Raw genomic sequence first — 26,159 nt, 5'->3', positions numbered from 1 at the left:
TTGTCACATCTAACACAAAAGGTGTTATCCCTGAGCACACACAACACATGTTCAAATTCGACACTATTTGTGTCATTTCTGACACGGTACTTCATTAATGTGTATGAGTTGGACCTGGATTCCTGCTTGCCTACATCAAAAGGGGCAAAATGGGGTTTTAGTCAAAGCACTAGTCAGACACAGGCAGGATCCCTGCTAGCCTAGTTTGAGGGTTCCCAAGCTTTACCGTATACCGGTAGATTCCAGCCAAGGCCCCCCCTAGATGGGTAGTGCCGCACTATTTTTTTTTCTGTGCTCCTCCTTTCACAACCATAGTCGAGGCCTGTGAGTCAGTGCCCCACTGGGATGTATACGATACGTAAAACAACAATGAGAATAGTTGTAATGTTAAAAGATGCGATAGATTATTATAATACAGTTCTTAACTAATGGGAATATTGTTTGGCTTTTTTGGTGTAGTTATATTTTATTTTGCTATACTTTTCCTGCCCAGCTGCCGTAGCCTCTCCATCCCCATGGGGATCTTTTCTTTTGACATACAGTATGCTTTCAGATGCGTGTCATGATGACATTCGATCCACCTCAGCCAGTGAAGGAATAAAAAGCTATTCAAAGGAATAAAAGTCCCTTCTCTCTGCCCTGGCTTGTAGTGTACACTTTTATACATTCATGTAAATATTTCAGCTGAAAATCATTGACAGAACAGGGTCCAGGTTTTAGAATACCGGTAGCCTTGTGGGTTTAATGTAACCCAGATCTAAATGCACTTTATGTACTATATTTAACTTTGTGGAATGTAGTGTATAAAATGTGTCCAATGAGATTACCTATAAGCAATTGGACTTCGCTCCTCTTCCAAGAAGCTTTGGCACTTCTGGTTGATGTAGATGGAATGTTGGTAGTGAATGTATACTATACATTGTATAGTATATATGACTTTATTACAGGGGCCCAAATTGTACAATTACAGTACGCTTACAAATACTCACATAATACCCCCCCCCCCCCACCCCCACACACACACACACACACACACACTACGCACACACACACACACACAAGTATTGACTTTTCCCTTCACTACTTGACAAATGAGTCACATGTCAAGGAGTACAGACAGGAACGTCGAAGGTGTCTGAAGTCAAAAGCCTCTTAGATGAGGAGCGAGGCGTATGAAACGTGAAATAAATGTGGTTGCTTACAGCTAAACCCTTTGGATAACGTGACCTTGATGGATGAACGAGAATCTTTCACAAGCCTACGTACTGTATAAGAAGTGTTTATTATTTGGCATTCTCAGATCCCCCCACACCAATTGTGGAGCTTGAGGACACGGAGGTGTACGCCTTGGGGTTTGACGCCACACTGAAATGCTCCTCCACCGGAGACCCTCGGCCACAGTACAGGTCAGTGTTGCCAGATGTATGGTAGTTATCGTATTTGTACCATAATTTTGTCCATTTTGTCCTCTGTACGATCAAAAAAACATAATGTACGATAATTTCAGAGTTGTTCTTATGTTCATTTAGATGCCTTGAAACTACAGTTGGGTTCTTATATGATAATTTCCTCCCAAAAAAAACCCAACAACGATATTTTTGAGTTTTTGGTACGATAATTCAGTATTTTACATCTGGCAACACTGGTACAGGTGGAGCTACTTTCAGGAGGAGAACGTCAGGGTGAACACCGAGGACGGGGTGTCTTTACTGCACATTAATAGAGTAAGCGGACTAAACATCGGAACATACACCTGCTGTGCATTCAATCGCCTTGGAGAGGTGTGCAGAGCTGTCCGAGTAACTGTGAGAGGTAAGGGAGTAATTGTGCGCTGTCTAAAGACCGAAGAGTTTATGGAAATCATCAACCTACCGCATGGCATCATCATCATCCTCCTCACCTCATTCTCATTCTCTCTCTCTCTCTCTCTCTCTCTCTCTCTCTCTCTCTCTCTCTCACACACACACACACACACACACACACACACACACACACACACACACACACACACACACACACACACACACAGTGTGGGCTACTTATTTAACCATTTCACTCTGGATAATGAATACAATGTTAATTGATAAATGTCATCCTTTATATTACTTGTTGTTGACTATGTGTAGCCTAGGCTACTTTTACATGTACACCATGCGACACTATGATTTTTTTTATGCAACAACAAGAAAGCTTAAATATATGTATGTATATTTAAAACTAAAAAGTGGGGGAGGTCTGTTGACCATTCCATGCCACCGGGAGCTAGAGGAGAGGAAGGGAAATTGGGCAGTGCTTTTCCTGCTGCAGGGGAAACGCGCCTCTAGCCCACAATGAACCTTAGGAAAACCAGACCAGACTTTGGACGAGGAGCCGATGAAACCTACCGACATTTGTAACGTTCGCTAAAATGAAACTCTTTTGGATAGAATGTATCGCTTTTCTTGTGTCGACTTTGTACGCGGCAACACTGAGTAAGTGTTTCAGTCATTGTTTCAGTCTTTTCAGTGTCCACGTTTCGTTCTAATTTGGGGGAATGCTGTGAAGGGAACTTCCTGTTGAAATGTTATACGTCGACGTCTATGAAGTTGGCATGGATACAAAGTTCCCGTTAAGTTTGATGTTACATCTGACGCTGTAAAATGAAACGAGCTTGGGCTTTGGGGATGCTTTACAAAAAATGATGTGCGGGTTCAATGGTCGCGCCTTGTTGAACCGTCATTTGTCGGCTTCGGGTGTTCTTATCAGATCTGTGGTCAGCTCTTGTTTTGCGCGCTAGCCTTCTGAACACAAGGGCACTGATCTTGCGCGCATCTCTGTCCTATCGCTGCCGATATCTTGTACCATCTAGTGACGGGCACCGATACTAGCTGTGGTCATCTGAGAAGGCGATACGCCCTTATGCCAAGAACAGCTAACGTTTTGTCTCAATGTAAATGACTGGTCCATGGTTGAGTGCGCTTTATCACATCGGGTTGTTTTCTTTCTTCCAACGTGTCTGTCAACGTCTTTGTGTGGCCATTGTTTCTAACGGCACATTTCCCTCCTAATGTGCTGCCTAAACTTGACTAACTGTTCCCACTAAAGAATGTAGGCTAAAGGAAGTGCCTGTCTGCCTGCTGAGCAAGTCAGGCGTTGTGTCCTGTTATAGCCAATAGTGACTCAAAGCCTAGTCACTTGTGTCGCATACAATATGGACTCATGGCAATTAAGTTTGTTTAGTGTTGCATTACTATTGTGTCTGAAGTCTTTGTCCCTCTCACCCTCTACAGGAGTACAGGCGTCATGTCCCATAAAGTTTTCAAGCGCCGGCCAATCAGTGGAGAAATTAGTGGTTGAATATGACAATAATGTTTCCGTCAACTGCGATGCCAAAGGACACACAAAGAAACAGTGGATAAGTCCAGAGGCTGCATGGACTGAAAAAACCATAACAGACTGGAATATTCAACCTGTTTGCGAGGCAGAGTTTGAGGGCCTTGCGCCTTGTGATAAGCCACTACAGTTGATTCTTTACAGTAAGTTATTGCAGTATTCCATCTGCTGCTTAATCTTGTAGGCCTACTACTGGTAGAGGTGTATGACGTAGAAGTAGAAGTGAATTCATGCACCACTAATGACATTACATAGCAGTACACAGCTATTCCATGGCACCTTTTCTTTTACTTCTGTCTGTTTTATACTTCATATAGTTCCTGCTTAACCTTACTTGAGTAATGAATGTGTAATTACCGTCTGGACTTAACATTCAAATACAACTAACAGCTAAAGAAAGAGTTTTGTTTTATTGTGAAATCATACAGTGCTCTTGCATTCAATTGTATTTTTGGTACTAAAATAGACCAGTTACAGCTAAGCCCCTACTTAATTGGTAGGATAAGGACAGCAGGTATCTATAGATTTTCCCCTTATGTGTCCATCATAATCCAATTTACAGTGCTGTGAAACGTGAAATGTGCACGTTTTGTTTACACTGTGGGTTGTCCAACAGTATCAAAGAAAGAACAGTTAAATCTCCATGCTATGATTTAATCTGGGCATGCGATGGGCATTTCTCTGCAGCTTGTAATATTAAAATGACTAAAAGCTGAAGCATTCTTATTAAGGTATGTTTTTTTTGTTTCATGTTTTCCTTCCAGAATCACCAAAGAGTGTATCCCTCAATGTCCCGAGCTATTCTGGTGGACCTCTAGTTAACAATGAAAACTACACACTTCTGTGTGAGGTTCAGGACGTCGCCCCAGTGAAGAACCTTGTCATCACTTGGTACAGACAGCGGCTTAATAGTTCAGTAAGAATAGACACCTTTCAGAACAACGACATCAGGACGCCTCAGGACGTGAACTCCACCCTTGTCATCAATGCTACCAGATTGGAAGATGGAGCAAGGTACTGGTGCGAGGCTAAGCTGGACCTAGGGGAAGAGACACCCAAGCCTATGAGGTCAAGACTCTTTCATGCCATTGTGCACTGTAAGTACTTGTGTTTAATCAGGGATTAAAGTTTTCCGTCGCTACGACGGAATTCCGTCAACTGGATTTTCGTTTGGACGGATTTCCGTCCGTATAATTTATGTCAATTAATTTACAATTTTTACTTTCCAACTGAACTCAAATCGAGAGCACTCCTGGTCATGAGAAGGGGACGAGAGGTGTGTTTGGTGTACGGATTTATACACTCCACCATTGGCGGTGTGATACAACATTCACTCTTCAGTAGCCTAGTTTTGGGTCATCCCCTGTTCTTCCGTGTTCCAAAAAAAGTACATGAGCGGTCAACAATTCTGTGGCAGCGCAGCGCGAGAGATTAAAAAAATAAATAGCCAAAATTGTTGCTGATGGCAGAAAAGAAAATAATTGTAATACAATGTATAAAGTGCAGTGACGTTTCCATATCATTGCACCTGCCGTGGCAGATATTTAGGGAAAAAAATGAATAGTTTACTTCGACTGCGTATGATGTCCTTTTCATGAAGGGTTTGCCTTTTAAGCATTGTGACTCTTACTAGCATTATTCATAGCCCCAATGGGACGACTATGGCAGCTAACAAGGATAGCCTACCATGCGTTTCATCCTCAAAGTTTAGCGCGTTTGACTGGCTGCGTGTAGAGCTAGTTGTCTTTTTGACAACGGATAATTCACAGTCTCATCTGTACTCATAGCAGATTAACTTTGTTGTTGCCGATATATATATTCAAGAAATAAGTTAAAAATTGGTTGCATTTGGGTCACGGATAGGCTGGCAGAGCCAATATTTTATGCCACGTCTTGTTCTGGGAAGCAGTGTTCTGATGGGTGGACTCATGGTCGATAAATGCCGTTTCGACGTTTGTTTCACTTTCAAGGCTTGAACTGTGTGACGCTATTTCTGCCAGCTGGAATAGTGTGCAGCAGCAACAGTTGTGTGTGCGCTTGTTTTTGAGTGGCTCAACGTCTGTGCCCATCTTCTCGGACTATGCGTTTCGTTTGAGTTCAGTTAGCCTATTTGCGCACTGCGCACTCAGGACTGATGGGTGGGTGATTTGCCTTGATTCGAGTGGAAAGCTGCGCGACAAGCTTGGGAAAGTGTGTTACGTTTGTAAACGATAGGCGTGTCTGTGACTGTCGTGTCTGCTGCGTCCTGTCAGCTTGTAGAACACGTACGCATAGGAAGAATCGGGGACGTTTTTTAAATCAATGGTAAGCGTGTGCTTGGCACCGCACATCGAGAAGCAAAAAAGTAGCCAGTAGTTTTCAAAACGGTAGAACACAGAGGTAGACATACCGCACCCTGTTTGTAAACGTAACAGGATGAATACTGAAAAAGGCCGAAGGGTGAAAAACATACAAATAATTAAAGCTAGTTTTCTCCCTCTGATTGCTATGATCAGGGCTTTTTAAATGTCAGAAATACAACTGCAAGCAATGCGCACCAGTGCTTTCACCAGAACAGTGTTTGCCCATTCTAATGTGAAAGACAAAATATAGCCTACTACTACAACAAAAAACCCCATAATGGGATCACTCACTGTATCAACACATTGCAATTCCAAGTCAATAATTCTGTGAGATCAGCTACCATTTTGAAGCAGCATTCATTGTGAATCCATTCTGCATGATGTTGTGAACAATTAATAAACAATGGGTAGAAATAAATAAGAGGAAATAACCAAAACATGCCCCAAATTTCAGTTCAATCTTTGCAGTCTGATATAGTATCCATTATCCCTCCATTCTCGGCCAGTTCTAGTCAATCTGGTGAGCGGCCTAGGCCTGCCCGCCCTCTTTCCTTTTTTTGTATTTAGAAATTGGCATCTGTAAACATAGCATTGTAGGCATACATCTGATTGAGCACATCTGATCTAGTACCTACAGGTACACTCATACTGAGTCTATATAGGCCTACTGAGTGTATAATGAATATTCATTGTTCATGTGAAGTGTAAAGATTTATGTTGGTTGAAGTTCTGATTTTGTGGCACTTTTTGGTATTACTGGCGCCCTCAAGACATAGGCCTATTCTGCTCTAGGCGACTGCCCCGTCTGCCTATGCCGCTGGCTCTGGCACCATTCCTTGCATGTATGTTTCGTCATGAGGGCAGAGCCTGGCTACATTGGTTTTTGTTGGGTTACGGAGTGATACTCGATCGGTTGCCTAACCGGTAAAAAAGTTCAGTCAGATGACTTGTTTTTGCTTTAATCCCTGTGTTTAATATATGTGTAACGCTCATTATGTCCAACTGTTGAATTCACACTTGAGATTTTTTATCCTTTTCCCGACATGTTTCGACGGTATAACTTCCGTTTTCATCAGAGGGTGAGAGGGCTGTACTGGCACACAAGTCTAACAATATCGTGTCATGTCTGCATTTTGGATAGTTATACTGTTCATTCCCAATGTTGGTGTGTAAGAGTTGTACACACAGTTGTATCTACACACCTCCTATGGCACATTCATTAACAATGCAAAATTACTGTAAAAATAACGCTGTTTACATGCACTTTAGTATCCCGAATATGATCGGGATACAAAAGTATCCTGGCATTGTGTTTGAATGTGTACACAAAGGCAGAATACATTAATACGTTTTCCTGATTTCTGTATACCTTATTACCGTTTTTGTAATAAGTATTGGTTAATGCTAGCTGGAGTATTTCAAAAGAAACTGGGATATTGTGGCAAATACCAACACTAAAAAACACAAACTAGAACCGTTTGTGTTCATATAAACAAACACCTTATCCCACATTTTCAAGATGCAGATGTGTATGTAAACATACTCAATGACTAAGTTCTTGTGTCACATTGAAAGAAGTAGTACTACACGCCACGGTATCTTAATAAATAAATGCTTAATATTTTCATAGTGTTGGTGTTCTGTGGATGCTGATGATTTGACAGGACAGTGGAGAGAACGACTACAAGTGGAGTGGTAGACAAAGAAACAGAGGGGTGGGACTCGGAATTGACCTTTGGTCAGGGGTGCATTTCTTGAAATGCATAGTTGCTAACTTCATTAGCTACTTTGCTGTTTGCAATGCAATTTCCCATTGGCAACTACCCAAGTTGCTAACTAGCTAACAACTACTCTGTCGAGAATCACACCCCAGATTTGAATCCAGGTGTTGGGGGTGCTGTGGCGCGACGCGCTGGTAGAGTAGAGTAGAGTAGAGTAGAGTAGTGGAGTATTATTTATTAATCCAGAGGAAAATTAAGGTCTCTAACAGTTAACATAAATTCACAAACATACACTGTAACAAATAGCTGTTTATTTACGGAAATTCTGCAACAGCATTCTACTGCTTTTCGAAAAAACAGACAACTACTGTGAAAATATTACTTTGAGTCACATATTGAGCATAAACAGTAAGTACTGCACAATAGCAGTATTCGCCGTTGTGGAAAAAACTAGAGATGCACCGGATCCTGATTTTTAGGATCCTGCCGGATACCAGATCCACTGAATAAGATCCTGCCGGATCCGGAACCGGATACCGGATCCTACAAAAGGTTTGAAACATATAGTCTACTCGCACACGTGGGCCCTTTTTATTACGTTGGCGCAAACTATTGTTTAGACTCATTGGCTTATTGCCACACTGCCTTCAATAGCCGCTTCCAAAGGGATTTCACTCCATGCAGTGATTGGGGTTGTGAAAGACTGAAAAGCCTAGGCTAGACATGCACCAGACCCTGATTTTTAGGTAACATGCCGGATACCGGATCCACTGCTTAAGATCCTGCCGGACCCGGACCCTGTGAAAAACTCTATTATCCTGACGGATCCGGATCCCGAACCGGAACCGGAACCGGATCCGGATCCGGTGCATCTCTAGAAAATAACAAGTTATTTTAGGCAGCACCATTGAAACCCATTCATCCTCCACTTGTCCGTGATCACCATCAAACTTCAATACCACCTGAAGAACTGAAGTCATTCTGACTGGTTAAAGATTATCTGATACTATCAAGCACGATGAAACAATTCCTAAGGAAACTGCAATACTTAAAAAGTGCTTGATGCAGCAAAGTGTGAGTAGCACATGCATTTTGATAGTGATGAAAGTGTGAATGGCTGAAACATTTTAAGAACTTGTAACACTCTTGCAACAAGCAGCCCCATCTAAACCAATCTGCTTATCAGTGCCTGGCCTCACCTGAGTAGGGCTGTTATGCCATTATTCAATTACGGGCGTCACCTGCCAAGGGCCTGATGACTCTGGTCACATGGTACTCTTGCACCTGTATATAAATCTGGACTATCAACACTTCAGTTGCTTGCCTGCCTGCTGGCTGGCCTGCATGGCACAGCATAGCACTTGTTTGCCTACAAGCTTGCCTACAAGCTTGCTTACATGCTTGCACACTTTCCTCTTTGTGAAAGCTTGCTGTATGTGGCATCATTTGTGGCATTGTGGCATATAATGTCCCTGCTGCAAATTAGGCATTGCTTTGAGAGCTAGCTTGTAGTGCTGCTTGTTTGCTGTGCTACTTGGTGCAAAATATTTTTCTAAAGACTGACCAATGCTATATTCATCATTGGCTCATCAAGAGATACAGTAAAAAGCCCACCTTGCACACTATCATTGTAACATAGCACTGCGTACTCTGAAATTTTATTCATGCCCACACTTTCAAAGGACCACCGCAAACCATTTTCTCAATACAGCATTGCGTCATAGTATCATGCTCAAGGCACTCCAGTCATGGTGAACGATGGGAAGGTGGGGTGGTAACATGGCCAGGGTACCACAGTTATGGAGAATGATGGGTGGGGTAGGAAGTTGCCATGGCCATATTCATGAATACAACTATGACCCAGTATTTGCCTGTCATCATACAGTACAATTCAACTTTTTAACTGAAATGTACTGTTATTTTTCTGTAGAGTACTGTTATTTAACAATTCAATTGCTGCTGAAAAAATGTTATATACTGTGATACATTAAACAGCAATGAGCTGTATTTGATTTTTGGTGTGAAATAACAGTAGAATTACAGGTAAATATAATTGCCAGTAACTGCCGTTATTTTGCAGGGAAATTTTCTTACAGTGTACACAAAGACCTAATACACGTTATTGGTGCACCTGTTTGTGTGCGGGCTCACTGCCCATGGGAAACCGGTTTAGAGTCCGACCTGTGTCACGTCGCAACCCTGCCCCGGCTCTCTCTCCCAGTAGTTTCCTGTCTGGAAGTAGTTTTCCTGTCTTCGCTGTCCTGTGAAGTGGGCGTACAGAAGCCCATGCATTTGTTTTTTTTGTTTTTTTTAAAGATTTGAATGTGGGTTTATTATGGTTTGGATGCATTTGCCCTCTGCACCACGGCGGCACTTCTGCCCTGACCCCATTTCCTGTGTGTTGTTTCATGTAGACGCACCGGTTATTACTCAGCCCAATGCCAGCGTGGTGCCCGTGTTCCGTGACTACCAGGAGGTGTTGGTGTGCGAAGCGGAGGGAAACCCCAAGCCTACAATCACCTGGAGCTTCCACAACAAGACAGTGTACGGCGGTAACCTGACTATCAACATGGACATGGTCGGGGAGATCACTTGCCTGGCAGTCAACAACGTCAACCACACGATCAAAAGAGTGCAGCTGGTGTTCAAAGGTAAAAAAAAAATCTGAATCATTTTCCATGACGGTCCACAATAAATGTGCTGCTTACACCCACTTCCCTCTGCTTAAGGTGATGATGTATGCCTGCCTGTGACCATTTCCTTCTCCATTTCCATTGTTACGTTTTTCTCAGGGCTTGACATTGGCACCTGCCAAGTGGCTAAATCCAGGAGAAACTCAGCTGTGGCTAGTTTTCATTTCAGTGAATCATGAGCCATTTTGGCAGGTAGTTTATTTGTAGTTATAGAATACCCTATCATGTTTATTAAGGTCAAGTTAAGTTTATTTACTGTTTCTGTGTGTCTGATTTACTTTTGTATTGGAGGCTGCGCTAATAGCCCTGATATTCTTGTTTTAGTTGAGAGACAACACCGGAGCCGCACAGATGTCATTCTTTTTGTTTTTTTATTTAAGTGCACAACATGACCAACGTTTCAATGGTTACACCATCTTCATCAGAGTCCAGATATCTTACAGTTATCATACAGAGTCATGGACTCTGATGAAGATGGTCTAACAATCGAAACGTTAGTCATGTTGTGCACTTAAATAAAACATTTAAAAAAAGAATTACATCTGTGCTGCTCCGGTGTTGTCTCTCAAGTGAAGATTTCCTGCCTCTCTCTTGTCAATGCACCAGATGATAAAGCAGAAACGCGAGGAACTACACTTTTTTTCTTGTTTGAGAACTAAATCCTCTGAGCTTAGATGTACAGTATCATGGTAATGGTGACACAAAATGGTGGCTAGAAGAAAGGCTAAATGATAGTAACAGGGAAAACCACTAGCCACAGTGGCCTCTTAGCAAGAAAGTTAACGTCAAGCCCTGGTTGCTCTGTAGTTTTATCTGGCTGACTGTGTGTTTTCTTCTGGCCATGCTTGCTTGTAGCAGTTGCATGTGTGTCATTGTAACGTGCCCGTGCATGGTAACTTGCATCATTTAATCCAATGAGACCAAAGAACTCCTTGTCCTCTCATTTGTATCCATTAGAATAGCAATACACCCACTCGATTAGCTAATCTTGAAGCGTCATGTGAATAAAATATGGGTCAGTTGCTGCTTTCCTGTGTAAGCAACTTCACATCCTGAAATCTTAAGAGACCTTGATTAATTTGCGCAAGCAATAATTTTCACAATAATGTTATTCCCTAAAACCACATTTCAGTTTTTACTATCTCTAGCAGGCGTAGGCCATTAGTGGCCCGGGGGCCATAGCTAGCTTGCCATCAATTATATCTAGCCCGCAAGGTAACATTTTTTTACAGATGATATTTAACATGTACTTTTTAAACATCTTGTTTAATTTAAAAATACAATTCCACATTTTTGTAATTTATTGAAGAATAGCTGAGAAGTAACATGACAAAAGCAACAGATAGAACATTCTTGCAGCCTGTTTAGCCTACTTGACGAACATGCATGGCATTTCAAGGCTTTTGACAATTCATGGCATTCATGGCATTTTATGGCTTTTGATAGCTAGCTATCTTCAGCTAATGAAACAGGGAGGTCGCATGAGAGATGCCAGCAGATGCAACATATGGCATAAAGGGCACATAGAAGAAAATGTTTTAAATTAAATTAAATTAAATTAAATTAAATTAAATTAAAAGCATGTATGCTAAACATAATAGAAGATAGAAAATAGAGCAACCTTTTTATCCCCAATAGAAAAACAGAGCCATGGCCTGCAATGGCATTGTCAGAAAAAAATGGCCCTGAGTCCACACTTACAGTAACTGCTGAGCCCTGCTGTATTCTCCACACTCTTGATCGAGAGTCAGATCCACTTTGTGTAGTTAGTACATTTCCAGCATATGTCTCAAGAGGGAGCTGTTTGTGTATGTCACTAACTCAATGCTGCCCGTGACTGGATGGTGTTTGCATTGTAAAGGGTAGAAAACAGGTGTCATATCTCACGCTTTCCACAACATGGTTTACAACACTATGGCTGTTCTGAAGATTAGACTACAGCGGGTCCCAGAAATCTTTCAGCACATGGCGTGGACTTAACAGCTCTGTTGCTGCTTGAATATTTTCAGTGCCTGGCTTTGCCCCCCTTCCTCTGTTTGTAGGACTGCCATGTTCATGATAGAAAGACCACAGCTGTGTTTTAATGGAGTTAAATGGTCTTTTTTTGGACATTGTCTTCTTGCTTCCTTCCGTGTCCTTGAGTATTAAAGCAATACTAGGTAACACTTCCAAATAAGGGGCCATAATTAACAGTAAAGTAGCTACAATCTAATACTTAAGTAAGGGTTAATAATCATTACTTAATGCCACATTAGACACAAATTAATTGTTATTAATGCATTAGTAAGCAGTTACTTAACTATTAGATAACTATTACCTTGTGTTACAAGTTAATAGCATATCATTATTTAACTAATAGATAAGTAAGGGCACAGTTAATAGTTAAGTAGCTATCAGGTCATACTAAACTAAGGACCAAAATTAACACTTACTTAATACAAAAGTAAGGCATAACTAATGGTTAATTAATACATAAATATTGGGTTTTGGGACCCTTATATTAGAGTTGGCTGAGGATAACTAATGGTTAATTAATGGATAGATATTGGTGTTTGGGACCCTTATATTAGAGTTGGCTGCGGATAACTAATGGTTAATTAATCCATAGATATTGGTGTTTGGGACCCTTATAATAGAGTTGGCTGAGCATACCTAATAGTTAAGTAATTAATCTACTGTGACATCTAGTTTTCACTCATTCAAATCACTGTATTAATGGCAACAGGAGCCATTATATAGCAAGGATTGGACGTACACTTCTCAATGATGGTGGGGTGATGAGATGTAATTTGTTCATATACCACTTATTAGTTTTAATGGTAAAAACCCTACAATAAATGCAGAACATTATGAAGAGTAATAGTTTTGAAGCGAAACTAAACCATTCCTTTGTGATAATTAAGTTAATGTCAGAAAATATTAGCTCCAAGAAGTGCAGTGCATGATGGGTACGCAATCTACAGACAACAATATTTCGGTATTATTTAATCATTAGTTATGCCTTACTTTTGTATTAAGTAAGTGTTAATTTTGGTCCTTAGTTAAGTATGACCTAATAGCTACTTAACTATTACTGTACCCTTACTTATGTATTAGTTAAATATTTTTTATGCTATGAACTTGTAACACAAGGTAATAGTTATCTAATAGTTAAGTAACTGCTTGCTAATGTTTGACATATGCATTAATAAGAATTATTATATGGTGTGACGTCATCGGTCGAATGCTCCATTCATTTCAACGGGGCTCCCCAACGTTCGCACGTCTGTTATTTTTCGATAACGGACGGGTTGGTCTATAACAGACCGCTGTCAATGGCAACAAGACTTGTCACTGCTAAAGCGACTTTTCAACAAGACTCTAATCAGCTGCTGTGATAGACAGCACCCGTTGTCCTGGCTACCGCTGTCAATGGCAACAAGACGTTCACTGCTAAAGCCACTGGCTTGTATAGCCTACAAGCAGAAATAATCTCTCTGCTACAAGTCAGTGGCTAAAGCGAATGTTTCATATCACTCCGCAGGGGGTCCGGTCTTTTGTCACTCTAATCAGCTGCTGTGATAGACAACACCCTTTGTCCTGGCTAGCCTACCTAGCTGTTGCCTAGCGGTGTTCCACAACGGCACTGTTTTGTTTTGCGCAGCAACAATCTTAACATTAAATAGGTCTAAAGAAATGTCCCCGCATGTGTGAATCATTTAAGTATATCCATATAATAAGCGGGTTAACTTTCGGCGAGTCGGTCGCTTTGTGGAATAGCAGCACTTCAGAGAGAACAAGACCCCTCCGCTCCGCGTCGGGGTCTAAAGATTCTCTCTGTCGTGCTGCTATTCCACGGTAGCGACCTTCTCGCCGAACGTTAACCCTTACTTATTATATGGTGTGACGTCATCGGTCGAATGCTCCATTCATTTCAACGGGGCTCCCCAACGTTCGCACGTCTGTTATTTTTCGATAACGGACGGGTTGGTCTATAACAGACCGCTGTCAATGGCAACAAGACTTTTCACTGCTAAAGCGACTTTTCAACAAGACTCTAATCAGCTGCTGTGATAGACAATACCTGTTGTCCTGGCTACCTAGCATTTGCCTAGCGGTGTTCCACAACGGCACTGTTTTGTTTTGCGCAGCAACAATCTTAACATTAAATAGGCCTAAAGAAATGTCCCCGCCATGTGTGAATCATTTAAGTATATCCATATAATAAGCGGGTTAACTTTCGGCGAGTCGGTCGCTTTGTGGAATAGCAGCACTTCAGAGAGAACAAGACCCCTCCGCTCCGCGTCGGGGTCTAAAGATTCTCTCTGTCGTGCTGCTATTCCACGGTAGCGACCTTCTCGCCGAACGTTAACCCTTACTTAATATGTGTCTAATGTGGCGTTAAGTAATGATTATTAACCCTTACTAAAGTATTAGGTTATAGCTACTTTGCTGTTAATTATGGCCCCTTATTTGGAAGTGTTACCAAGTACTATGCAAGTTTTGGTTGGTTCTGTCCCCTTATGGGTCTTGAGGGCCGACTCGGCATCACCCAGCCAACTTACATCTCAGATTTTTTCGTCCACAGACTAGTACTAGGGGTGACAACAGAATGTCCATTCACCTTGTAGCAAATTAAGTTAATAATGAGTAATTAAGTAATATTAAATTACTTTACATTGCACTTACCTGACACTTTTATGCAAAGCGACTTAGTTACTTACATGGTATTGGTTACTGCCCCTGGAGCAATGTGGGGTTAGGTGCCTTGCTCAAGGGCACTTCAGCCATGGATGGAGGTGTGAGATGCGGTGGGATTCAATTCCTGAATGCACTGACATGCAGTAAATGATGCATAGCGTCCCGGGCAGTCATGGGTAAGAGGTTAGGGCGTCAGACTTGTATCCCAAAGGTTGCTAGTTCGACTCCCGACCCACCAGCTTGGTGGGGGGAGTAATTAACCAGTGCTCTCCCCCATCCTCCTCCATGACCGAGGTACCCTGAGTATGGTCCCGTGCCGCCCCACTGCTCCCTTGGGGCGCCATTGGGGCTGGCCCCTTGCACGGGTGTGGCATAAATGCAATTTTGTGTTGTGCACTTGTGTGCTGTGGAGTGGCGTACTATGTCACAATGACAATGGGAGTTGGAGTTTCCCAGTTGGGCTTTCAGTTTCACTTAAGTTAATTTGACCCACTTTTGCTTTTGTGTCTCCTTCTTGCGGCAGAGGACTACCTGCCCCTGATCGCGGGCTTTGTGGCCGTGGTGGTGGTGATCATCTCTGTCATCTTCGTCTTCATCTACTCCATCTACTACACTAACACCAAGATGGGCCGCTACAGCATTGAGGGCGCCAAGCCCAACCCGCACAATGGCGACGTGGCGCGCAACGGCCTTGACAGCAACCCCCCCATCATGAAGCTCTCGCAGCAGAACATCTACGCCATGTGCGACTTGCCGTCCTTCCAACCTAGAACTTCGTGAGAACTACAGCCAGCCGCTCAAAAAACATTTTGTTCAGACCAGGATGCCGTGATTTCTTTTTTTTTTATTTTAAATATACTTTTTTCGGGGGGTTCAACTTTATTTAGACAGGACAGTGAAGAGTGGGACAGGAAATGAGTGGGAGAGAGAGACGGGGGAGGATCGGGCAATGACCCGGGTCAGGAATCGATCCTTGGTCGCCCACGTAGCAGTCCAGTGCCCAGCCAACTAAGCCACGGCCGGGCCACGACATGCTGTGATTTCAGAGAGCCTACTTTAGAACCATGAGAACAGCTAAGACTCAAAAAACATCTTGTTCAGACCAGGACCAGGGTTTCATGTTCCGAAACAGGCCAAAACACGTGCATGGGGGAAAAAAAGATGGTTTTAGCAAAGATTCTCTATGTGCCTTTTCACCGTCTCTGGTTATCGGTCCTCCGCTTGGTTCTAATGTCTCATCCTAACACATAGAGCACATTCAGTATTGTCTAATGCTGGTGTAACCGGCAAAGGACTATTTTGCTCATCTTCAGTGAAAAATAAAGTCTTATCAAAGCACAGGCCATGCTGTACCGCTGACCCACCACTACTACGTATGTGTAATGAGAGAATGTTTTGATACAATGATTTTACAATGAATTTACATCCTTGAGTCGTCTGACCAGGTAGACTGTTATCTACTGAATATTGTAAATACTGTACATACGTACACAGGACTTAACATGTTCTGAGGTCACCATTTCATCATCGCCAACATGCTGGACTGCATTAATCATTTTAATGTTTTTTTTTTTTTTTGCTCTTTTGTATTTGAATGGTCTCTGTGCAGATTCCTTTTTTGTTGCTGTCAATAGATGTATGCTTGACCCTGTGTCTGATACCATGCTGTTATGCTATTGCATGTGTGTTTTGGGCAGTATATTAACTTATAACTTGCATATCATTGTACACATGTAAAAACGCCTGTAAATATGTATAAACCTGTGATGATGAAGGATAATCATGTGATGATGAAGGACCTTTGTATGCTGCAATGCGGAGGAGAGCATGGGTGCCTGTGCAACTCTTGATGTTTCAAACTTCTGTTTGTCTAAGCAAGGCTTCAGCCAAACTCTCCATGGTGTCATGGGTGGGGTTCTGCTGTCATTGCAATGTGGCTGGACTCCCATAATGTGCTAAAAGTTAAAAAAAAAAAAATGTTGGAATTTTGAGCCAACATGGCCCTTTAGCTGATTTAGGAAAAGTTGGAATATGTGACATTTCATAATGGACTGTTCAATTCTATTTAATTTTGGATTAGTAGGCCTACCAACCTTGATGTTGAGACCTTTTATACACTGGATGAGATCTGTGATGACCACACTGTAGACAAGCTTTTTTTTGTCTAATCTTTATTGATGAACTTTGTATTTAAACATTTTTATTTATATAAAATATTTGTTTAAAAAAGAGAGAATGTCTCTTGGGTTGGTGGATGATTATGATGATGATGATAATGAGGATGAGGATGATGATGATGATTATTATTAGAAGCAGAATTGTAACCTTCATCAATATAGCCCTACTTGCCCTGTAGGTCTATTTTATACACCTGCAAACATCCAGAAATCGGCTATTTAAATTGCCTTATTGGGCTGGCCTGGCCTGTCAGTGATATGTATGCACGGTGACTAGATCTTGTTTCTAGGACGTTTAGGCTACAGGTCTGAACAAGATCTGTAGGTCAGGCCTGGGGAGACAATTACAGGTTTTAGTCCTATATGAGGTGTCGTGAAAATGTTATAAGTCCTCCCTTTTTAGCAGTTTACATTCAAAACATGGCGCATGTTGTAGTTGTAACAGATCAGCCTAGCCATACTAAAGCCATAACAGAACTGCTCTCATCTGGTGACAAATTATCTGAGGGCTAGGTCTACAAAATATTCCACTTTAATCATCATAGGCGCAGTCATTACAACCACTAGGAGTCTCGCCCCGCCCTCTAGTTCTATCTGGATACTTAGAATTCGAAACACTCAAACCGCGGCCGAAGGTTTACAGCGCAGCTGTTGGCCACTCTGGGAATGTTCATAGTCCAAAGTTGTTGAATCGTGTTCTTGGATTGTGATCATCGACCCAGCGTTTCAGATAGTCTTGTCAACAATCAGTGGTCCGATCAATTTCTCGTTTGGAGTGTTGGTGATCCCTGCAAGAGTGAGTCTTTTTGGAGAGGCAGCGGTGTCCGCGAGAACTCCCATCTGGAACGATAGTATACTCGTAGTTCTACGTATAATTCTGCTTCTGAGGTCTGGCAAAGCAATTGGAGAGCAGCAGCAGCAGAAACCGTTTAACAAACAATTCAAATGATGACTCGGATCAATCTTGTCGGTGGATTATTTTACCTGCTTTTTGGATTAACAGGTAGGGAATGTGTAACACGAATGCATTGGTCCTAATGCGCTGAAGTGGTGTAATGTGAGTCTTTTCGTGACATTTTATACTAAAATGCTTTTGCCGCTAGTTTTCTGGAAATGACTCGTAAATCTGTTCGTAAAAGAGTTTATAGTCCGTGAACTGGCTGCATTCGAGCAAGTTTAACTCAGCGAAGGCAACAGCCAGTCTATGCCATTTTTGCATTACAGAGAGCGTTGAATAAACAACACATGGAGCGAACTGTTTCTTGCTGTAGGCTGTTCATGCTGTGTCTAATCCTTAAGTGTACGCCACTGTAAATCAATCAGTGTATTCTGATGTTCTTTCACATGGAAAAACCACTCACCCCATCTGGATTATTTTGGGAAGAGCATCAAGTTGCCTAAAGCATGGGTGTGGCATAGCTTCCAGTGAATAATTCCAAGAAAACTATTCACTCTAAAACATGAAAAGTTAAGTCAAACAAAGCCTCCTATACGTCTTACATTAGACATATCTGTCTATACATAAACACCCATACGCGTCACGCCAAGTTGAAGGGCGCGTGCATGCTTCTTATGGAAGTGACTATGCGCGTTGAACCACAGGGTCACACTTTCGAATGTTTGGACTGCACAGTCTTGTAATAGGCTATTGAATGACATAACCTACACTGAGGTATTCAATTAAAAGTCACAGAGCCTTTCCCCCCAAAATTATTCCCAGTAAAGGGGCCGAATATAGAATCTGCATAACTGCGAGCCGCACGGTGTTCGAGGTTAGGGTGCGAAGCTGATAGCTTTCCAGACACAAACAGATAGGCCCCTATTGGCTTCTCTATTTCTTATGTAGTAGCCTTGTGATCGCCTATTTATGAGACTGTTTTTGATAGGATTTCACTCTCATGTGAATGAATAGGAGATATATCCCCAACCTGAAGGTTTAGTGACAAATTATGCACGGCCACTGATAGCACATATATTTCTTTTCATTTTCTTTCTAATCTCGTGGCGGGCCAGAACCTTTGCGTTCAAGGGCCGCATCTGGCCACAGGGCCATTTGAATTGGCCAGGCCTACAGTATAGTCAAAAACTGCAAGCTAAATACTTATGTTATGTTATGCACATGCAAGGGGTTAAAAACAAACATTTCCATATTAATAATCATTATTATTATTAATAATAAACATTTAACCAAGAGCACTTTCCTTTGTTGAAAGTGTACTCCCAATGAGGGACATAATAGCACTGGTTACTCATATGCTTTAAAACTATCTAGCTAGCCTACTAATACAGTAGCCTGGGAAATCCTGTGATATGATCTGGTGTGAACCAGGCAATTAACACAGTGACTTTCCCTCTAGGTGTGGCAGCCTCCGAATGTCCGGTTGAGATCAGTCCCCCCTCTCTGGTGGTGAGGTATGGAGAGTCAGCTCTGGCCACCTGCCATGCTCTCGTACCCATCGAAGGGATGGGCTGGGAGTCTACAGTGGGGCCGGTGAACATGGAGGAAGGAGTTGAACGCCTCAACTGGACGGTGGAGGAGTTAAGAGAGTGGACAGTGGGGCCACTATGTTACATCAACCCCAAAGACAGAGACCAGTGTTTCGAAAAACTCCCTGTTCTCGTTTATCGTAAGTCATTGCTTTCGTTTACAAGTAATTATTATAAATTATGATAATACACACTAGTTGGAAGAAGGATGTCTCCGCTTCAGCCTTTGTGGTACTCATGGCTGAGGATTGCAGAATGAAGACAATCTGGGCTACTTATTGTTGACTAGACTCAGGGATGACTGGAGCACTCAATATGTCTTCAAGATTTGTTTTGTAGCCTCTTACTGCAGCTGGGGTTGCAGGTGACCCTATTCAAATGCTTAACTACATCATGACAACATTGCTATGACATTACAGAGAGCCATAGTGCTGCGCTAAGAGGTTAATTCTGGTGCACAAAGTGACAGGCACGCTCCAGTTAACTTGTGTCTAGTCGCCCAGCTAGTAGCCCTGCTTTTATTGAAAATACACACGTTGTTTGCCTAATGTTTAATTGCAATGTGTTACCTATCAATATCCCCCTTGTAGAAATGCCAGAGAGTGTCACCCTGACTGTAAGTGGCGCTGAGTCCAAGTACACGGAGAGGTCGTACAACCTTTTCTGCAAGGTCGAAAACTTTGCTCCGGCCGAGAACGTGACGGTGAGGTGGTTCAAAGGAGACACGCTGGTCAAGCAAAGCAGCGAGAAGCAAGACGACCCGGCTAAAGTGGGCCCACGGAACCGCACCTTTGAAATGACCACGTCCTTCCAGCCGTCTGATGACGGCGTTGAATTCCACTGTGAAGTCGGACTGGACCTGACCCCTGATCCAGTGATGAAGTCGCAAGCGGTCCGCATCACTGTACACTGTAAGAGACACTATCTATCTATCTATCTATCTATCTATCTATCTATCTATCTATCTATCTATCTATCTATCTATCTATCTATCTATCTATCTATCTATCTATCTATCTCATAGAGGTGTAACCCTTTCACACGGATGGGATCGCCGGTCATCCCAGTCACTGTTAGCTGAAAACGCCTCATATCAACCTTGTTCTGACATTGCCAAGAGGCTTAAGTAGAATATAAAGACATGGTCATCGCCATTTTGGTGACAGTATGGTTATAACAGAATGCTATAAGGTAGGGCTGCACAATTAATCGAAAAATAATCAAAATCGTGATAAAATGGTGAAATCGAACTCATGATTTTAATCGTGATTTAATCGTGGCAATAGTAACCTACTTTTGAGAGCGTCCTTGAAGCCAGAACATACTGACAAGCTTGTGTTTCTGGCCAGAAATCTGTCCACTTAAGTTTTATGCTATTGCCTTTACATAATTATTACAATTCATTTTATTTTTCCTCATCCCGTATGTCATTCATTCTTGGTTATATTTCGTCTTGTTATAATTTTCAAAAAAAATCAGCAAAAACCAATAATCGTGATTCATAATCGTGATTATGATTTTGACCAAAATAATCGTGATTATGATTTTTTCCATAATCGTGCAGCCCTACTATAAGGTTATAACAACATTCAAGATTCAAGATTAGTTTTATTTGTCCCCCAGGAAATTTGTCTTGGACAATCACAAAGCATTCTCATTCCTCTGCTGCAGTTCCTAATGTGACAAAATGGAGTGTCAAATATCTTGCGTAATATCCTGTTGATGTCATCGTTCATCATTCCCCATGTGACGTAGAGGATTCAGGGTTGTAAAACTCTGTTCCCCATTGCAGAGTATGCTTAGTCAGAAATGATGGAAAAATTGAATAACGCAATCCTACATATTGCATAATTTGGAATGATGTCGTAAAAAAGGTAACTACAACAATACGTTGGGAACGATAGGACAACAGACGTTACAGACATTCTTTCGCAATGCATTGCATCTTTGTCACTGTCATTCTGGCTATAACAAACCTTTACATGTAATAGGAGTTCTGTTTTAATTCTCATTGTACTGTGTTTTATATCCAATTATACAATGTATGATGACAACAGAGGATTTTCTATTCTCTTCTGTTTTCAGAGATTAAAGTGTCTGTCTGCCTGTCCTTCTCTCTCTCCTTCTCTCTCTCTCTCTCTCCCTCTCTCTCTCTCTCTCTCTCTCTCTCTCTCTCTTCAGATGCCCCGAAACATGAGTGGACTGAGGAGCCGCTGCTGTTGGACGCGGACACCGTGTTGGACTGCACAGCCAATGGGAACCCAGATCCCGTCTACGAGTGGACGTCCACATCCGTGACGGAGAAGTTGGATGGCCGGCCGGTCCATAAAGTCACGACGGCCGGGAATTACACCTGCACTGCCTCAAATGGGCTCGGGAGCAGTGTAAAACACTTCACAGTGCTCTCCAAATCCGCAGGTGAGGTTTCACTTCATTCTCAAAATGTATCGTCCAGACAACCAAAACTAATCTGTATGGAAGAGCAACAATGACAGTCGAGATCAGGGCTGGAATATTCAAAACTTCTATATTCAAAGTCACTTTGATCGGCAAATTGGTGGATTTGCATATTATTTATTATGGCTAGATGAAATTTGTGGTAGTAGCCTACATACTGTATGTAGAAAGCCAGGGTGTCTATTGATAACAGCCAAGGTGTTACACTTGATAAGTTACATATGAGTGGGAATGTAATTACCACTATGGATACCCAGCGTGTGATTGGTTTAAAAACAGAAGTGGAGATCTGTTGCAGATTTTGAGCAATTTCAGTGGAATTACATTAAACAGTGAATAAATAATAAGAGGTAAGCTTGCTAATATATAGCCTGCAGCGGTCATTTCGTTAAGGGAATGAGGACTCCAGGCTCTTATTTTAGCTGATTTACCACAACCTTCAGGTTAACTAAAACTGGCTACTGAACCATTTGTTGTGGAGTACGCCCCTCGTTATGCAGTTACTGGCAAACTACAAACCTGTCTGCTACTTGATAGAGTGTCACATTTCACCACAAGGTTCAGATTAGAGGATGACACTTTTTGGCCATTCCAGTGGGAGTCAAAATTTTAAAGATGAACGGAAGCGCCCAGGAGCGCGGAATAAAGATGAACGAGAGTGGGCAGGAGCGGGAATGCCAAAAATAGACGATGATTTTCATCATATTTGAAAGGACGGAAAAGTAGCCTACACCTGTCCATTGTTACACAGTGTCACCCTGGAGACGACGTGTGCGCAGGCTATGAGAGAGGATAGCGTGAACGTCTGCGGGTTGCTTATTTTTTCATAGTTAAAAAAAAAAAATCCCCCTCGTTTTTTTTGTTTGTTTGTTTGTTTTTTTTGTTTGATGAAACAAGACAAATGAGAGTGGGAGGGAGTGGGATTGATTTTGTGTGGGAGTGGACGGAATGGGATTTGGGTTTCTAACACATTCTAACAGGAGTGGACGGGATGGGATTTGTTTTTTTTTACCCTAGCCTGGGATGGGATGGGATGGGATGGGATTTTTTTGTTCTGGGACCGGGATGGGACGGGAGTGAAAATCCAGATGTAGGACTGAATGCCTTTGCGATTTGACATGCTACCGTATCCTTCCTTTAGACACCTTGCAAACAAAAGGGCATTGTTTTACACGAAGAGAAGACACCAGAGCAGCTCAGATGGGATGCTTTTCTTTTTAATTTTGACTCTCTTCATGGACTCTGATGAAGATGACTTTCCATTGAAACATTAGTCCCTAACATGTTGTGCACTTGAATTAAAAAGAAAAGCATGCCATCTGTGCTGCTCCGGTGTCTTCAAGATTACCTGCCTCCCTCCCGTTGATGCACCAGATGAAAAAACAGAAGCGCGTGGAAAACCTTTTGTGTTGGCATTGTTTTACACTTTCATAATGTGCTCTTTGAGCAGTAGCAGGCCTATCCTGTTGCAAGATCTCATAGTTCAGGTAGTTCACATAGTTCACATAGTCCTTACCTCATGGTAAAACCCTCTCTGATGAGCGCCTAGTGCCGAAACGTCAGCACACCAAAAATAAAGTGATTAACCGTAAAGAAGCAGTGTCACGCCCTTCCTTTTTGACAACTGATGACTGAAGTACCCTGAAAAGCTGCACCTGCTGAAAAAGAAAACTTTGAGGTGTGTGTGTCCTCGCAAAACCCCCTTGGGTACCTTTAACCCATTGATTGCCCCCACGGTTTCACTCCCTTCTGGCAGTCCATGATATTGCATAATGAGTTGACGCACTATTTAGCTTCCTCTCACACGTTTATTTCTTGCTCACCTCCCTCTGCAGACAAGAAATAAAGAACTTAAAGGTACACTGTGCAAGTTTTTTAGTTGTTTATTTCCAGAATTCATGCTACCCATTCACTAATGTTTAACCTTTTTCATGAATACTTACCACCACCATCAAAGTCTAAGTATTCAGTATTAAATGGAAAAATTGCACTTTTCATACATGAAAAGGGGGATCTTCTCCATGGTCCGTCATTTTGAATTTCCAGAAATAGCCATTTTTAGCTGCAAAAATGACTGTAATTGGGCCATACTAGAAAATATTAGTTTATAATTAGTAAACTTTCATTAGAAGATAAAATTTGATAATAAGCAGCCCAGTTTCAATGAGCAGCATAGTTGCAGTACCTTTTTTGACCATTTCCTGCACAGTGTACCTTTAAACTAATCAACAGCCCGTCTGACAATCGGACAGTCTTTTACATATGAAATTTGGTTTAGCTGCTGCATATTGTTGCTTGGTAGTCTCCTTTGCTGCACACCCTATACAGCTTCTGACATGAGTAAGTGTTGCAACAACAACAACACCACGCCTTTACAAGAGACAGAGTTGTGAGATTTTCTCTGATCACATGTGAAGTAAATGTCCGTCAGCACTGTCAAAGTAGGCGTGTGTGTCACTCGCATAGCAAAATAAAATGTAGATGTTTTGTCCTTCACTAAGCTCACCTGTCCTGGTCTTATTGTAAAGATAGCCGGTGGTAGAAAATTCAGAAGACACCACACTGCTAACTGTTTTCTTGCTTCTTAGTAAAAACATAACAGTAAGCAAGGTGCGGTGTCTTCTGAATTTTCTGCATCGTTAACAGTCTCCTGCCTCACACCTGCACCTGCATTACTGAAGGCTTGTGCACAAGGACTCTCTTGAACTTTGATAGTCAGTGGTAGCTTTTATATTCATTTACTATCATGACCTTTGCTCCCCATGGCAGTGGCACTGCATTCTGAACCCATGATGTCATCGCTGTAATGATGTGCTTTGTGCATGTGCAGACTGTACTGAATGTCCTGCAAGATAAATTCATCATCTGGGCACTCGTGTTGTTTGGGCCATTCTGAGCATGAAGCTTTTTGAGTTAGTGTAGTTGTAGTTGTAGTTGAGTTTTTGTTGTTGTTCTTCTACCTAGTTCTACCTGACCTGTCAAGATTGCAATGAGGCTTTTCTGGAACTTTAACTTTGTGGAGTAATTCTGCGAATACTCCAGATATTTAAAATGCTATGGATACCATTTTAGCCATGCAAGTTTGAAGGCATCGTGTTAAATGAGGTCTGTCGCAATGCTGCATTGAAGAAGAAACAAAAAGAGCAACTCATTGAATATGCACTATACATGGGTTCTACATTTTTGTTTTCTCCTGGCTGCGCAACACTAACTGCGCACAACTCAGCCTCTGATTGTTAGAAACCGCTGTCGGTCAAAAAATTTGCTCATGCGGTTGGCTGCCAGTGTCTTGCCCCTCCTCACAACATCATGTTTATAAACACGTTGAACCCTTGTATTAATAGATATTGGTTTTAAAAATAATGGTCCCGTTAACCATATGTCTTAGTAGAGTAGAGTAGTAGAGTAACTTTATTGATCCCCGGGGGGGAATTCTGGTGTTCAGTAGCTTACATAAATACACAAATACACAAATGCCCACATGGACATTTGAAGACACATATAACACAGGAATAGACAGGGAGGGGAAAAGTGTCACAGTGTCTTATAGTAAGTGATGACCTCATATTATGTCCTGATCCCACACCATGTCTCTCACTCATTGTATGTAAATATCTCAATCATGTCACATTAAAACTCTTTCCCCCATAAAGATGTGTTTTGTCGACCCCCTCCGTATCCTTAATGACAAGTTTTGACACCTCCCCTCACAACACTAATGGTAAGATTTCATGACCCTTCGAACGCCTTCCAGAATTTTAAATGTAACAGAGGCTGTAATTGGTGGGGGTGAGCCCCAAATCAATAGAAATCCCTTCCAAATCAATAGAACATCAAAAGCATATAACGTGAAGTAAACATGCACATTCTTGTTTGGACTTCATAATTTGAACCATTTTGAATGATAACATTTCAGTGAACAAATGTGGTTATGCAATTCTCTTGCCACCTATACGTTCAGTTATTGCAGGAACTGCTCTATGTTTTTCCACCAGACTCAGCCAGAATCACTGCTGGGAGTATGTTGGCTCTTCTGTTTATTGCTGTTGCTATGGTATTCATTGTTGTAGTGTATAAGCCAAACATAATTGTTCCAGTAGCAGATTTGTCAGAGCAGATTTGTCCTCTTTTTTAATTCTTAGAGATGTTTTTTTATGGGGTTTGTGCCTTTATTTGTTAGAGGACTGTGAGAGAGGGACAGGAAGTGAGTGGGAGAGAGAGAGAGAGATG

General features: G+C 41.9%; 1 protein-coding gene across 1 annotated transcript in view; it reads left to right on the top strand.

Annotated features, from left to right (window-relative positions):
- The window catches only part of LOC134437696 (hemicentin-1-like), a 34,921-nt gene that overhangs the window by 4,470 nt on the left and 4,292 nt on the right, over positions 1 to 26,159 (top strand). The window contains exons 6-13 of the mRNA XM_063187214.1: positions 1,301 to 1,406; positions 1,652 to 1,812; positions 3,270 to 3,515; positions 4,137 to 4,469; positions 9,850 to 10,086; positions 19,343 to 19,612; positions 20,063 to 20,383; positions 21,654 to 21,890. Of these exons, the coding sequence (XP_063043284.1) occupies positions 1,301 to 1,406; positions 1,652 to 1,812; positions 3,270 to 3,515; positions 4,137 to 4,469; positions 9,850 to 10,086; positions 19,343 to 19,612; positions 20,063 to 20,383; positions 21,654 to 21,890 (1,911 nt within the window). The remainder of the gene's footprint in view (positions 1 to 1,300; positions 1,407 to 1,651; positions 1,813 to 3,269; positions 3,516 to 4,136; positions 4,470 to 9,849; positions 10,087 to 19,342; positions 19,613 to 20,062; positions 20,384 to 21,653; positions 21,891 to 26,159) is intronic.

The sequence above is a fragment of the Engraulis encrasicolus genome, chromosome 2 (genome assembly GCF_034702125.1).
Source record: "Engraulis encrasicolus isolate BLACKSEA-1 chromosome 2, IST_EnEncr_1.0, whole genome shotgun sequence".
In the NCBI taxonomy this organism is placed as follows: domain Eukaryota; kingdom Metazoa; phylum Chordata; class Actinopteri; order Clupeiformes; family Engraulidae; genus Engraulis; species Engraulis encrasicolus.
The sequence above is the reverse complement of the archived record's forward strand: the minus strand, read 5'-3'. Positions and strand labels throughout refer to the sequence as shown.